Source organism: Ictalurus punctatus, chromosome 17, assembly GCF_001660625.3.
Source record: "Ictalurus punctatus breed USDA103 chromosome 17, Coco_2.0, whole genome shotgun sequence".
Lineage (NCBI taxonomy): Eukaryota > Metazoa > Chordata > Actinopteri > Siluriformes > Ictaluridae > Ictalurus > Ictalurus punctatus.
This window is the reverse complement of record NC_030432.2, coordinates 9,320,351-9,334,153: the sequence shown is the minus strand read 5'-3', so window position 1 is coordinate 9,334,153 and position 13,803 is coordinate 9,320,351. Positions and strand designations below refer to the sequence as shown.

At 42.2% G+C, this 13,803-nt stretch overlaps 1 protein-coding gene across 4 annotated transcripts in view; it reads left to right on the top strand.

Annotated features, from left to right (window-relative positions):
- The window catches only part of kmt2a (lysine (K)-specific methyltransferase 2A), a 45,144-nt gene extending 31,566 nt beyond the window's left edge, over positions 1–13,578 (top strand). For all 4 annotated transcript variants that reach the window (XM_017490463.3, XM_017490462.3, XM_017490461.3 and 1 more), the window contains 10 exons: positions 12–4,494; positions 4,585–4,653; positions 4,743–4,816; positions 4,960–5,127; positions 6,641–6,715; positions 6,836–7,010; positions 8,277–8,381; positions 8,466–8,549; positions 8,655–8,784; positions 12,326–13,578. In XM_017490463.3, the coding sequence (XP_017345952.1) occupies positions 12–4,494; positions 4,585–4,653; positions 4,743–4,816; positions 4,960–5,127; positions 6,641–6,715; positions 6,836–7,010; positions 8,277–8,381; positions 8,466–8,549; positions 8,655–8,784; positions 12,326–12,601 (5,639 nt within the window). In that variant the 3' untranslated portion in view covers positions 12,602–13,578. The remainder of the gene's footprint in view (positions 1–11; positions 4,495–4,584; positions 4,654–4,742; positions 4,817–4,959; positions 5,128–6,640; positions 6,716–6,835; positions 7,011–8,276; positions 8,382–8,465; positions 8,550–8,654; positions 8,785–12,325) is intronic.
- Positions 13,579–13,803: the final 225 nt, after the last annotated feature.

Below are 13,803 nucleotides of genomic sequence, written 5' to 3'. Positions count from 1 at the left end.
TTTCATCCCAGGGGCGGCTGTCAGTTCAGCTCATGAAATTGTTACTGTTGGTGACCCTCTGCTGAGCTCCACTCTACCTAGTGTTGGATCTCGTCGCCATAGCACTTCCTCCCTCTCACAACAGCAGCCAAGACAGAGAATTTCCTCTGGTCCACAAGGAAGTAGCTCATCCAACCAGATCCAAACAATCTCTCAGTCACCTGCCTCAACCTCTCACAACCATGGAGGTGGAGATTCTGTAAAAGGGAAAGTGTCTAGTGATGAGAAACCTCAATGTCGCGAGACAACCACTGTAAAAAGCATAGCCCAGTACAGACCCACTTATGGTGTTTCAGAAAGATTGAGTGGCAGAGATGCTGGCAAAAAGCCACACGAAGGAGAGCGTCTTAAATCTGCTCCATCAACTGTCCTGGCATCACCTCCACTTGGAACTGCAATTTTGACCGGTTATCAAAGGGCCAGTGACAGCATGAGGATAGAAAAGGGGAAACAGGTGACAAAGGACACTGATCTACCAGCAGGAGCCACGCTTTTGACTTGTAATCCGCTCACTACTGATTCAAAAGATAATGGTGTTCCAGGGAAAGAAACAACCATTACTGCGGTGCCAGAATCTAAAGATATTCGAAAGACTGGCTCTCTTCAGGCATTGCATCCCAAAACTGGGGGTAGGAAATCCCATGACTGTGTTTCAGGACCATCTCCAGCTGCAGCTCTTAAGCCTCTCTGGTCACCTGGAGTAATTACTGGAGAGGAGGACATAAAACGAGAAACTCAGGCAAGCCCCTCTGTGGTAGCTAGTCATGTGACCTCTAGCACTAAAGAGAAGCCCTCCAAAGTTAAATTTACAGAGGGAAAGGATGTTTCAAAAGAAAGGAAAGAGGTACCTCAAAACAGTAAGGCACAAATTCTCAATAGTAACTCTAGCAGCTCTAAAGGCAGCAATATCAAAACCCAGGCCCAAGTGTCGACCTCACGAAATAACAACAATAAAGGCACAGCAGTCATCAGTAACAAAACCTCAGGTTCTGTGGAAATTACGAAATCAAATAATTCGAGAGGTGAAAGGCAATTAAAGTCTAGGGAAAGGTTTAGTACGGAGAAAAAACACAGTTCGGCAGTGGAAGCAGTTCAGTCAGTGCCAGGCTCAGAACGGAGTTTAGGCCCCCCACATGCTCAACCTAAATCTCGAGAAGAATCTATACCAGTTGAGAAGCATTGCACCGAGAGAATGTCTCTAGTATCTCAAAACATGGATCCTAATGGGACCAAAGCTGTCAGCACATGCTCCATCACAAACACATCCACTTTCAGATCCCCTGGCAGCCATGCTTCACAGAGGAAGTCTTCCCATACAATGCTATTTTCTCCTTTTGCAAGCTCTGAAAGCTTGGAGTCTGATAGCCACACACCTCCAGAAGAGCAGAATGTGGACCAGCACTGTGCTGAGGATGATGGTGATGGGGCAGATCATCATTTAGAAGATGAAAGCTCTCCAGAGAAACACCAAGAGGAGGACAGTGATGGTTCCACAAAACGACGATACCCTAGGCGAAGTGCTAGGGCTCGCTCCAACATGTTCTTTGGACTTACCCCCTTCTATGGTGTTCGTTCCTACGGCGAAGAAGATATTCCCTTCTACAGCGGCGGTGATGTACGTATAAGAAAGCGCTCAGGTGGCAGCAAGCGATCAGCTGAAGGACAAGTAGACGGTGCTGATGATATGAGCACGTCCTCTTCTGCGGACAGTGGCGAGGATGAGGAGGGTTTTGGTCCAAACAAGGATTCATACTATTATAATTTCACACGAACCATCATAAATCCCAGCTCTAGTTTTCACTCTGTTGAGGGTATAGATCAGTGTTTGGGAAGAAGATCACAGATCCACATGTTCATGAGGGATGGAGCAACGGAAACTGATGATGAAAGTGATGAAATAACAGCAGCGACCAAAAGTATAGAATGCCAACAAATTGGTCAACTGGATGGAGTGGATGATGATTCTGAAAGTGATGCCAGTGTAAACACCAGCAGCACAACCTCTGCTACAACATCCTCTACACATAAAAACTCCACCAAAAAGAGGGGTCGAGAGAGCCGAGCTGAGAAATTGAATGCTGACTCGGGGAAAGAGGCTGAAAACACTACTGGTGATGGTAGCACCCATAGCCGTGATGTTCGTAAAAATCAGAAGGAGAACTGTTTGCAGTTAGGAAGCGTGAAATCCCAGGGACAGGATCCTCTTGAAAACCAGCTATCACTTAGTTCAGATCTTCTTAAGTCTGATTCGGACAATAACAACAGTGATGATTGTAACATCTTGCCTTCTGACATTATGGAGTTTGTGCTGAACACGCCATCAATGCAAAGCTTGGGACAGCAGCAAGAGGCCAACTCCACTGAACCATTTTCTTTGGATGAGGGCTATGGAGTTGATGTAAACCGAAGGAAGACCATACTCTTTGAAGATTTTACCCAGCCACTGGCCAGCAACGAACCTGTAGAGAGTGGAGTGAGCACCTCAATTCCAGTAGAAGAACCCTATGGCCTCCCACTGGAGCTGCCATCTGACCTCTCTGTGCTCACGACTCGTAGTCCATCTGTAAATAACCAGAATCATGGTTCACTAATTTCTGAGAGTTCTGATCGTAGTATGCTGGCCCTGGCTGCAGAGGAATCAGGAGTCGATAAGGGTGGGGACAAACAGAGAGCGGGAAGTGCTGTATCTAGTGAGAGCCCACGAGATGATGAAGATTCACAGGCAACTGAAGGCGACATGACACCTGATCATTTCATTTCTACTCGCATCGATGGAGATCACATTTCAAGTCATGGAATAAACCAAGTAGCAGATGCAGGGACTCCAGATCTAACCAGAACATCTGGCACACCAGGCTTGCCAAGTTCACCTACTGTGGCATCGCAGGGTCAGAAGTTTATTCCTTCTGCCACGGTCAGTACAGGTCACGCTCAGATTGTGAGCCCTGCAGTTCAGTCCACTCATTCTCCTTTGAAAGCTGGTCCAGAGCAATTATTACTTTTCAATCCACATGTGAGGCCACTTTATGTACTTCAAACTCTCCCCAATGGTGTAACTCAAAAGTTACAGATTGCACCATCCGTCAGTGCAACCGGTGTCATGAATAGCAGTGCACCTGTATTGGCAGGCCTCAGTACTGGAATTTCCCCCTCTCAGTCCATTTTCCCTGCTGTTACAAAAGCTTTAGTTCCTGTGCCTCATCATCCACAGCTTCATGCCTTCACTAGCACCACTCAGACAGGTTTCCCGTCAATCATTCCTAGTACTACATCTGGCCTTTTTATTGGTGTTCCTTCTCATGATGCCCAAATTATTGCATCAGAAGCTGGACATAGACATGATCTGGCTCCCAGTGTTGCTATGGTATCCAGTGCATCATCCATTACCCCGACCCCTACCGTGCTTGCCACCGGACATGGCAAAAAGCGGCCAATTTCACGTCTACAACCTCGTAAAAACAAGAAGCTAGTCCGATCCAGGAGCCAACCCACGCTAGCACCATCAGAGGTTGGGCCTAACATGACACTTATTAACCTGTCCTCTCCACAAATTGCTACTGGAATCCCTGCTCAACCAGGACTAGTTGAACTTGGCACAATAACAGCTGCCGCATCTCACCGCAAAATGCCCAACATCATAAAACGGTCGAAATCCGGAGTAGTGTACTTTGAGCCTGCTCTCCTTCCACAGCCGATGCCAATCTCAACTGCTGCTCAGGCTGGTATCATTGGGCATGATTCCTCAGCCCACTTATTGCCATGCACGGTGGCAGGGCTTAACCCTAATCAGTCATTGTTGAATGTGGTATCAGTGCCTCCTGCAGCACCTGGGAATCTACTGGGAGCAAATTCAGTGTCTTTAAGTTCTCCAGGGCTCATTAGCTCTGAGATCACTGGCCCCATAAGTAACCTAGTCTTTAAAGCCAGTCCACATAACCTGGGCCTTCCAGAGCAGCAAATGGTTCTTCAGTCTGGAGCTCCCATGGTCCCACAAATTACCAGTCCTGCCCAGACTTCCATTCCTAGTAGCATCTGTCTTCTTCCACCAAATCAGATCAGCATGTCACCCAGCCAGTACCAAGACAAAGAAGGCAATCTTCAGAATCCTGTTACCAAACTTGTAGTGGATAAGACTATTGATCCCAGTGCAAACACCTCTGGCCAAGTGGCTCTTGTGCCCAGTCACATCAAGCAAGACCCGAATAAGGGTCATGTGGTTGGAGTTCCTACCCAGAGCTCTCAAACCTCACCTGTCTCACAAGCCACAAGCCAACAGCAAGCACTGAAGTCACCCACTTCCAAAGCTTCCACAGGCATTGGGAAGGTAAAGCAAAAAGCAAAGAGGACCCTACCAAGTGTAGCCAATACTGGTGGAAAGAAGCACAAAGGTGGGCCAGAGGCACTGGCAGAATCGCAGGTTGTTCCTGTCTCTACAAATCAGTCTTCTTTACAAAGGTAATCACCCGCAATTTTGCAGCCTTGTCTTGCCAAGTATGCCTTCTCAAAAGTCATCTCAGTAAAATGTGATATTTTGTTTATCAATAGGGGTAAAGAGCATATGGCACTCGAGCTGACAAATATTGCAAAGCCTAATGAAAAGGGTTCAAGAAAGAGGTACACAAATTGAAGATAATGAATTTGAAATAAACCTGTAATTTCAAATGTATTACTTCTGGACTAAACAAAATCTCTCTTGCTTGCAGTAATTCTAGAAGGTGTGAGCCACCTCTTAATCAGAAGGCAGTAGAATCCCATGATGAAAATCTCAGGACTGCTAGTGGGTATATCTTTAATTATAGAAGACATACCTGTGCTAAAGTGTTTATTTTATTTTGTAGATGATTTGTTTAAATAATTTGTATAAAGTGGTTGTTTTCTGTCTTTAATATTTGTGGTGTATAACATTCTGTGCAATTACAGGTCTTTCTGGTGAGAATGCTGACCAAGCACCTACTGCTATGCTAGTAGCCACTTCTGATCAGAAGGACAGTGGACAAAATTCCACCTCAGACTACAAGCCCAAAAAAGGCCTTCTGTTTGAAATCTGCAGTGATGATGGCTTTAAGGTCTGCTGCGAGAGTATTGAAGGTAAGTTTGATTTGTGTTATTGCAGTTGTATATACGTACATTCGGGTCTCATGCTTATATTTGATGTAGGGTAAGTTTTATAGTTTAGGACAGACTTAAGGGTATTAGTTAATAACAAACTTTTTCTAGCTCATGATTTTTTTTTTTTTTTTATTCTAAAATATCACAGTAAAAGTAATCGGCCAGAACTGATGGTCTAGAAAAAAAACACTGAAACGAGCATTTCCATCATTTCAGGTTTAAGAGGAGTCTAGGTGGGTATGATATTACAAGCTGTGCAGTCAAGAACTGCAGGTAGTTGGTGGATTTGTAGGAGATACTTTACATTAGGTGTGGTTCACAGTAAACAATACACAGCAGTCTGATGGCTCGTACACATGGTCGACATTCCCAGTCCAAAAAAAGCTGTTCAATCACTTTCAAACTATCATCACCATTAACGTTATTTATAATGTGTTGGGTTTTTTTTAGGCCCCAAATCTTCCTCTTCCCTCGAGAGATTAACCAGTTTTTCAGACATCTCAAATGTGGAGATTGACTCATAACATAATAGCAGGGTTAAGTAATAATGAGTCGGTTAATAATTTTAGAGTTCAAAACCAGAGTTGGGTTGCTAATGTAACACATTACATTTTAAATGTATGTAATTTGATTAGTTACTTATGCCAATGAATTTCAGTTACTTGCATTACAAATTTATTGTTAAGAAAATAAATACATTTTTTAAAAATAAATCACGTTTTGCTCCAAAGATTTTTTTTCTTGAGCCCCGAATAATTCTCCACTCAGAGTGGTTCGTCACTACATAACTGAACGTCAGTAAAAAAAAGACGACGGTGGTGTAATTTTGTATCTTCGGTGAATGGAGGCAAGAACAATCAGGTTTTACAGGAAAATACATGGAAACACTCGTGTCTTATTGGCTGACGGGTCTCGATTCTGCCAAACGCTTGCTCACAGTCAGTGTGAGGGGGGGGGGGATGAAAAATTACTGAAAGAACTGAGTTTCATTTTATAGTGTATTTTTGTAGGTTTGACAGGTTTTGAAAGTAAAGTAATCAGTAATCTGATTACTTTTTACATGCAGTTATCAGTAATGTAATCTGATTACAATTTTAAAGTATTAATTAGTATTAGTAATCTGTAGTGGATAACTTTGTTTTTTGTTTTTTGTTTTTTTTAACCCAACACTGTTCAAAACACCTGTGCAAATCATTTCATAACCATGTGACTCATCTGCCTTTTTATTGGGGAGAAAAAGACTGCTCTTTTGGCATAATTTTGAGAAATATCTCCTTCTAGGGTGCTCCATTGTTAAATTGCAGAGCTCCTACAAAAAAAAAGTTTTGCAATTGTAGTAAGATTGTAATATTGTCGTAGTGTAATCTTGTAGGTGCAATAATATCATTATCTAGCACAAGCCTGTTAATGAAACAGCTTATTGACAAAGTTTATTAATGCTGGTTTAATATTACTTTTTAATTGAATTTTATATTTGCTTTCTTGCTTACAGAGGCCTGGAAATCTCTGACAGATAAAGTCCAGGAGGCACGCTCTAACGCCAAGCTCAAAGAGCTATCTTTTGATGGTAGTCATATGCATGCCACATGATTGTTCTACACAATATTAAAATCAGTGTTTTATGTATATAATAATTGCCTGTTACATAATTTTTTCCCCTTTCTGCTTTGCTTCATGGTTTTTTCAGGAGTGAATGGACTACGCATGCTGGGTGTTGTCCACGGTGCTGTAGTTTTTCTTTTGGAGCAGCTGTACGGTGCCAGGTACTGCAGAAACTACAGGTTCCGCTTCCACAAGCCAGAGGACGTGGATGAGCCTCCACTTAACCCTCATGGATCTGCTCGTGCTGAGGTCCGCCACAGGTACGGATCACTGCCTTTATGGCTTAACCTCGTGTTGGGCTTGTACAATGAGTCATATTTGAGACCACTGATGGTCATGGTCATACAAACTTATTAGGCACTGCTCACAGCACTTTCACTCCTAAGCTTCACACTTTCTTTATGGTGTATAAGTAGTTAACATGTTTATTGAGTGCAAATATTACATCCTTACTACAATTCTTGTGGAAGGGGGGACAAAAAAAACAAAAATATTACCTGTTTGTTTTTTTCATTATTAGTATCTAGTATACTATTGTGGTACCACAAGGACAATTTGATAGGTTAGTATCCAAGTTATGCTGGAGTCCAGATTGCTAGAACTGAAACAAATGTGCAAAGATTGCTAATATGATTATCTCTAGGACAATGAATTGATGAAAGATACCTCAAAATATTCACAATAAAATAATACACTAATAGATCATTTGAGAACTGTCTATTAAGACTAATGGAGAAATAGACAAATTTTTCTCATTTGAATATTATCTTGCTGGTCTCAAACTGCTCTTGTGCTATGTTCTGTTGTAGCTAGCAGCATATAATGTGATTTGGTTTGGTCACTGAAATTCCCTCACGTTTATTTATTTATTTATTTAAAATGTATTTTTTGGAGGGATGCTTAAGGGGAAGTGGTTATTAATTTGTTAAAATTACAAAAAGTCCATTACAAAAAAAGTATCCTTTGTCTTACCTTGTTTTTGTTTTTTGTTTTTTGTTGTTGTTGCATCAAGCAAATAGAAAGAAGAGAAAAAAACGAATGGAAAATTTGTGTTTTTCCATAGATTTGAAGCAGGAATGGTATTGACAGTTGTTAGAAAGGAGGTGGAGGTAATATTCACATAAAGAAGTCCAATTTGAATGACTTCATTAGTCATTCAACAGACAGACAGTGGAAAGAGGGAGAAAAGAGTGTGAAAATGTATGGCCTTTCCTGGCCAAATGTTACTCTGATTTTGGGGTAAAGAATGATTTTGTTGTGAAACAGCACATTGTATAACAAAACTCTGAAAAACAACTCTAGCACTATGAAGAAGTATAATATACATTTTAAAGCCCAATCTACATAATTAATTATGCAGTGAATATCATGCATAATTCTTTGGTAAATGTTGCATTTACAACAATAAAAGAGAGAGTCTTTTAGAACAATATATTACACCTGTTGATGGAGGCTGTTATTTGCTTATTTGTGATGCTGTTGATTTCTTTCTGACTCCTGTTGATCCTTTCTGATTCTTCCTGAAGGAGGTCTGTGTTGGACATGTTTAACTTCCTGGCTTCCAAATATCGGCAACCACCTGAGTACAACCCTCATGAGGAGGATGAAGAAGAGCAGTTCAAATCTGCTCGGTCGGTCTTTACGTCCACTTTACCTTCATTTGTCAGTTTTTGCCTATTCTGCGGTCAATAATATTCCTTTTGTTGGTCTCACAGACGGGGAACCAGCACAGACGTGCCTCTGGCAGCGAGGTTCAGACACTTGAAAAAAACATCCAGAGACTCCGTAGGCGTGTACAGGTACAAAATTCTGTTGAAATCCTACCTTTTGTTGGCTCTGCAACCAAAATAAAGAGTAAAGTGTTAAAGTAAAGAGTAAAATGCTATTCATGTTACTGTCGGCAGGTCAGCCATACACGGCCGTGGTCTGTTCTGTAAGAAAAACATCGATGCTGGAGAGATGGTGATAGAGTATTCGGGCAACGTCATTCGCTCTGTCCTTACTGACAAACGAGAAAAGTACTATGATGCCAAGGTAAACACTTTGCATTCTTACATACTAGCATGTGCATGGTATAGTGTCATCTATGGCATGTCTTATGTACAGTATCTCACAAAAGTGAGTACACCTCACATTTTTGTAAATATTTGATTCTATCTTTTCATATGACAACACTGAAGAAATGACACTTTGCTACAATATAAAGTAGTGAGTGTACAGCTTGTGTAACAGTGTAAATTTGCTGTCCCCTCAAAATAACTCAACACACAGCCATTAATGTCTAAACCGCTGGCAACAAAAGTGAGTACACCCCTATGTGAAAATGTCCAAATTGGGCCCAAAGTGTCAATATTTTGTGTGGCCACCATTATTTTCCAGCACTGCCTTAACCCTCTTGGGCATGGAGTTCACCAGAACTTCATAGGTTGCCACTGGAGTCCTCTTCCACTCCTCCATGACGACATCACGGAGCTGGTGGATGTTAGAGATCTTGTGCTCCTCCACCTTCCATTTGAGGATGCCTCACAGATGCTCAATAGGGTTTAGTCCATCATCTTCACCCTCAGCTTCTTTAGCAAGGCGGTGGTTGTCTTGGAGGTGTGTTTGGGGTCATTATCATGCTGGAATACTGCCTTGCAGCCCAGTCTCCGAAGAGAGGGGATCATGCTCTGCTTCAGTATGTCACAGTACATGTTGGCATTCATGGTTCCCTCAATGAACTGTAGCTCCCCAGTGCCGGCAGCACTCATGCAGCCCCAGACCATGACACTCCCACCACCATGCTTGACTGTAGGCAAGACACACTTGTCTTTGTACTCCTCACCTGGTTGCCGCCACACACGCTTGACAAATAAGTTTATCTTGGTCTCATCAGACCACAGGACATGGTTCCAGTAATCCCTGTCCTTAGTCTGCTTGTCTTCAGCAAACTGTTTGCGGGCTTTCTTGTGTATCATCTTTAGAAGAGGCTTCCTTCTGGGATGACAGCCATGCAGACCAATTTGATGCACTGTGTGGCGTATGGTCTGAGCACTTACAGGCTGACCCCCCACCCCTTCAACCTCTGCAGCAATGCTGGCAGCACTCATACGTCTATTTCCTAAAGACAACCTCTGGATATGACGCTGAGCACGTGCACTCAACTTCTTTGGTCGATCATGGCGAGGCCTGTTCTGAGTGGAACCTGTCCTGTTAAACCGCTGTATGGTCTTGGCCACCCTGCTGCAGCTCAGTGTCAGGGTCTTGGCAATCTTCTTATAGCCTAGGCCATCTTTATGTAGAGCAACAATTCTTTTTTTCAGATCCTCAGCGAGTTCTTTGCCATGAGGTGCCATGTTGAACTTCCAGTGACCAGTATGAGGGAGTGTGAGAGCGATGACACCAAATTTAACACACCTGCTCCCCATTCACACCTGAGACCTTGTAACACCAACAAGTCACATGACACTGGGGAGGGAAAATGGCTAATTGGGCCCAATTTGGACTTTTTCACTTAGGGGTGTACTCACTTTTGTTGCTAGCGGTTTAGACATTAATGTCTGTGTGTTGAGTTATTTTGAGGGGACAGCAAATTTACACTGTTACACAAGCTGTACACTCACTACTTTACATTGTAGCAAAGTGTCATTACTTCAGTGTTGTCACATGAAAAGATATAATCAAATATTTACAAAAATGTGAGGGGTGTACTCACTTTTGTGAGATACTGTATTCACTATGGGTGTAATGATACAGCGTTTCATATTGTTCCTCTTACAAACGAGCCTTTTGAGTTGATCCATCAGCATTTCACACAATACATTCAACAGACTGCATGATTTTGTAGACTGTTTATCATAAAATACTGCTTTATTAAATGATTAAGATGAAACAAGCCCACACTCCTTCCTCTTTGCCTCAAATCAGGAGGGGCAACAGGGGTTTAAAAAAAAAAAAAAAATGCCCCACCTAAGCATGCTGCTTTTCACACGCGATATAATATAATAGCATACTAACTGGTGTTGATATCTTTGTGTCTGTGCTGATTAGAGGTTGACCGATAGTGGATTTTACCGATACTGGTAACTGATAACTAAGTTGGGCAGTACCTGCTGATAACTGATTAATCAACTGATATAGTTTTTTAAATTAATATTGAATCAAAACAGCACTCTGAGTAAAATATTGCTGAACTTTTATTACAAAAATAAACAGTACTGACAAAGTAAATAAGAGATGCATCCAAACTGAACCAAAATAAGTTGCACTCCAAATAACAAATAAAAATAGAGATATCCAAAATGAATATTTTTTTTAAACGCTTTGTTAGTTTTTATTCCGCCTCTAGAGGCCGCTTTCGTACTGTATATTGACAGGGGACCCTTCTCAGCCACTACTGCAACGGACACATCCAGGAAAAAACTATCGGTGTGGATTTTTGCTGGTAACCGATAGTTCCAGCAGTCTGTTATTGTGCCGATTAATCAGCAAAACCGATCGATCGGTCGACCTCTAGTGCTGGTATTATGTAGATTAGAACTCATGCGTGCTTTGCTACTTTAAGAGGCATTTGCTAGATGATTCCACCCGTGTTAAAGGAATCTTCATGCCATTTGGGAAGGTTACCGCTCTGTATCAGCGTTGTCGGTTTTAGCAAAGTTTCCAGCCCAACTGCATCCATGAACCACCCCAAAAATTTGGATGTTGGAAAAAGACAGGAAGACATTTATTTTTGTTCTTTTTCTGAGGCTTTATGTGAGAAACAGTCACACTTTTTTTTTTTTTTTTTTCTGAGGCTTTTTTCTTCCTTCCCCCAATTTGATCACCTGCCAATTCCTACCCCCTCAGCCAGCTCTCTCTTGTCATATGACAGATTTTCACTCTCTCCAGTTGTTGGCTAACATATACTTCCTGTGAGACACATGAAGCCAGCCAACCACATCTTTTTGTACTGCTCATGTTGCGTCACGGGCAGAGTCACACACTCTGAGGGAAATGCTATCTGCCCTGTTCTGTATTCATGAGCTCGCAGACACTCGTGATTGGCTAGTGTTGCTTTGATTGACACCCCTGATAACAGCGTGGCACCGTAGTGGATCTAACTGGGATTATATGTCACAAGTCTGCTGAAAATAATCCCAGGACACTTCTCGTAAAAGAGTATGGGTATAATCCCAGTGTCTTGGCGAAATTCCCCCATTGACCTTTCTCTATCATGACCCCCTAGTAATCCCCATCTCTGAATTGGCTACATCACTCTCTCTTCTCCACTAATAGCTGGTGTGTGGTGGGCAGCTCTATGGCTGCCGTCGCATCATTAGGGTGGATGCTACACACTAGTGGTGGTTGAGGAGATCCCCCCCATACAACATAAAGCGCTGTATAAATGTAACTGTAACAAAATAACCTAAAATATTGAAGTCTAAACAATCTCAAATTAACCACAACACATCCTGGATTTCAGTGCCAGGATGTAACGGTACAAAATATTGAAAAGTTCACAGGGTGTAGATACTTAATCAAGGTGCTGTGCTAATAGTATGAAATCCTGACTTGAATGAAAATGTGGTTCTTAAACTTTTATTTTATTTCCCAGGGAATTGGCTGCTACATGTTTCGCATCGATGACTATGAGGTGGTTGATGCCACCATGCATGGCAACTCGGCTCGTTTCATCAACCACTCCTGTGAGCCCAACTGCTACTCCCGTGTCGTCAATATCGACGGGCAAAAGCACATAGTCATTTTTGCATTGCGGAAAATCTACAGGGGCGAAGAGCTCACATACGACTACAAGTTTCCCATTGAGGAACCAGGCAATAAGCTGCCTTGCAACTGTGGGGCCAAAAAGTGTCGCAAGTTCCTTAATTAACACTTCTCCCTTTCTTACTTTTAATTGAACCCTGTCCTTCCAAACGAAACTGTGTTTTGTCAATGTGTGTATTTTGAATAATATGGTTATTTATTGAAACAGGCTCAGGTTTTCAGAGGGATTATGGCACTGTGCCTCACGTTGATTCAGGAAAGGTTTCAAGAGCAATGTTCTAATGAATAAAAGGAGAAAAGGACTTCTTCACTGGAGTTCTCCCTATGAATCCCTAAACAGGCCAGTTAAATATAAGCAGTCTGCTTGTTAGCAAAGTCTCCTTCTTTCGGCTGCTCCGCTGTGGCGACCCCTAACGGGGTCATCCGTCTCCGTTATGGAAATCCGGCTTATGATGCACATATTTGATTTGGTGTGGGATGTTTTATGCCGGCTGTCCATCCTGATGGAACCCTTCCATTTTATCTGGACTTGGGACCGGCACTGAGAGTGCACTAGCTTGTACAACCCCAGTGGCTGGGTTTGGTGCCCAGTGTGGGGCTCAAACCCAAGACCCTGAGATTAAGAGTATCATGATCTACCAGGCTTCTGCTTGTTATCAAATGGTGTGCTCTATTTATCCCAAAACCTTCATTACAAATTCCAGATGTGTAATATTGAGTCTCATCTGCCCATGCCTCTGGAATGTGAGGAGAAAAAAAAAAGTATGATGGAATTGCCACATTGTTTCATTTGACACCAAAGTGCAATTTTTCTAAGGGAACGGTACACTGTCTTTTTAGATAGAAGAATTGTGTGGGGTCCATTATTTACTTTAGTTTTGTTTTTCTTCGATATATATATATATATATATATTATTTTTTTTTTATAAACCTACCATCAAATCTCCCTTTCTGAATGTACATCAGAGCCTTCTCCTTCTGGTGATGTGGTCTATGGATGGACCGATGGATAGAGAACGCTAGAGGGAGCTCTTTGTTCCCTGTGATGGACACATGCAGGTTTTTATGGGAGCAGGGGTAGAGGGGGAAAAAAAACCCAGAGTGTACCTGAACTGTTTAAGAAGTAATAACCCCTGGAGGCATCATTGGAGGCTGAATGTGCTGAGATCCTGGTGGACTGACAGCCAAGGGACTAAAGAAATTTAATGGGTGGGTGGGATTGCTTAATTTTACTTAATCAATTTTTATAGTAACTTGGACTGATGTTTGTATTGAGGACATTTAGTATGTGCATGTTTTAACGCCTGT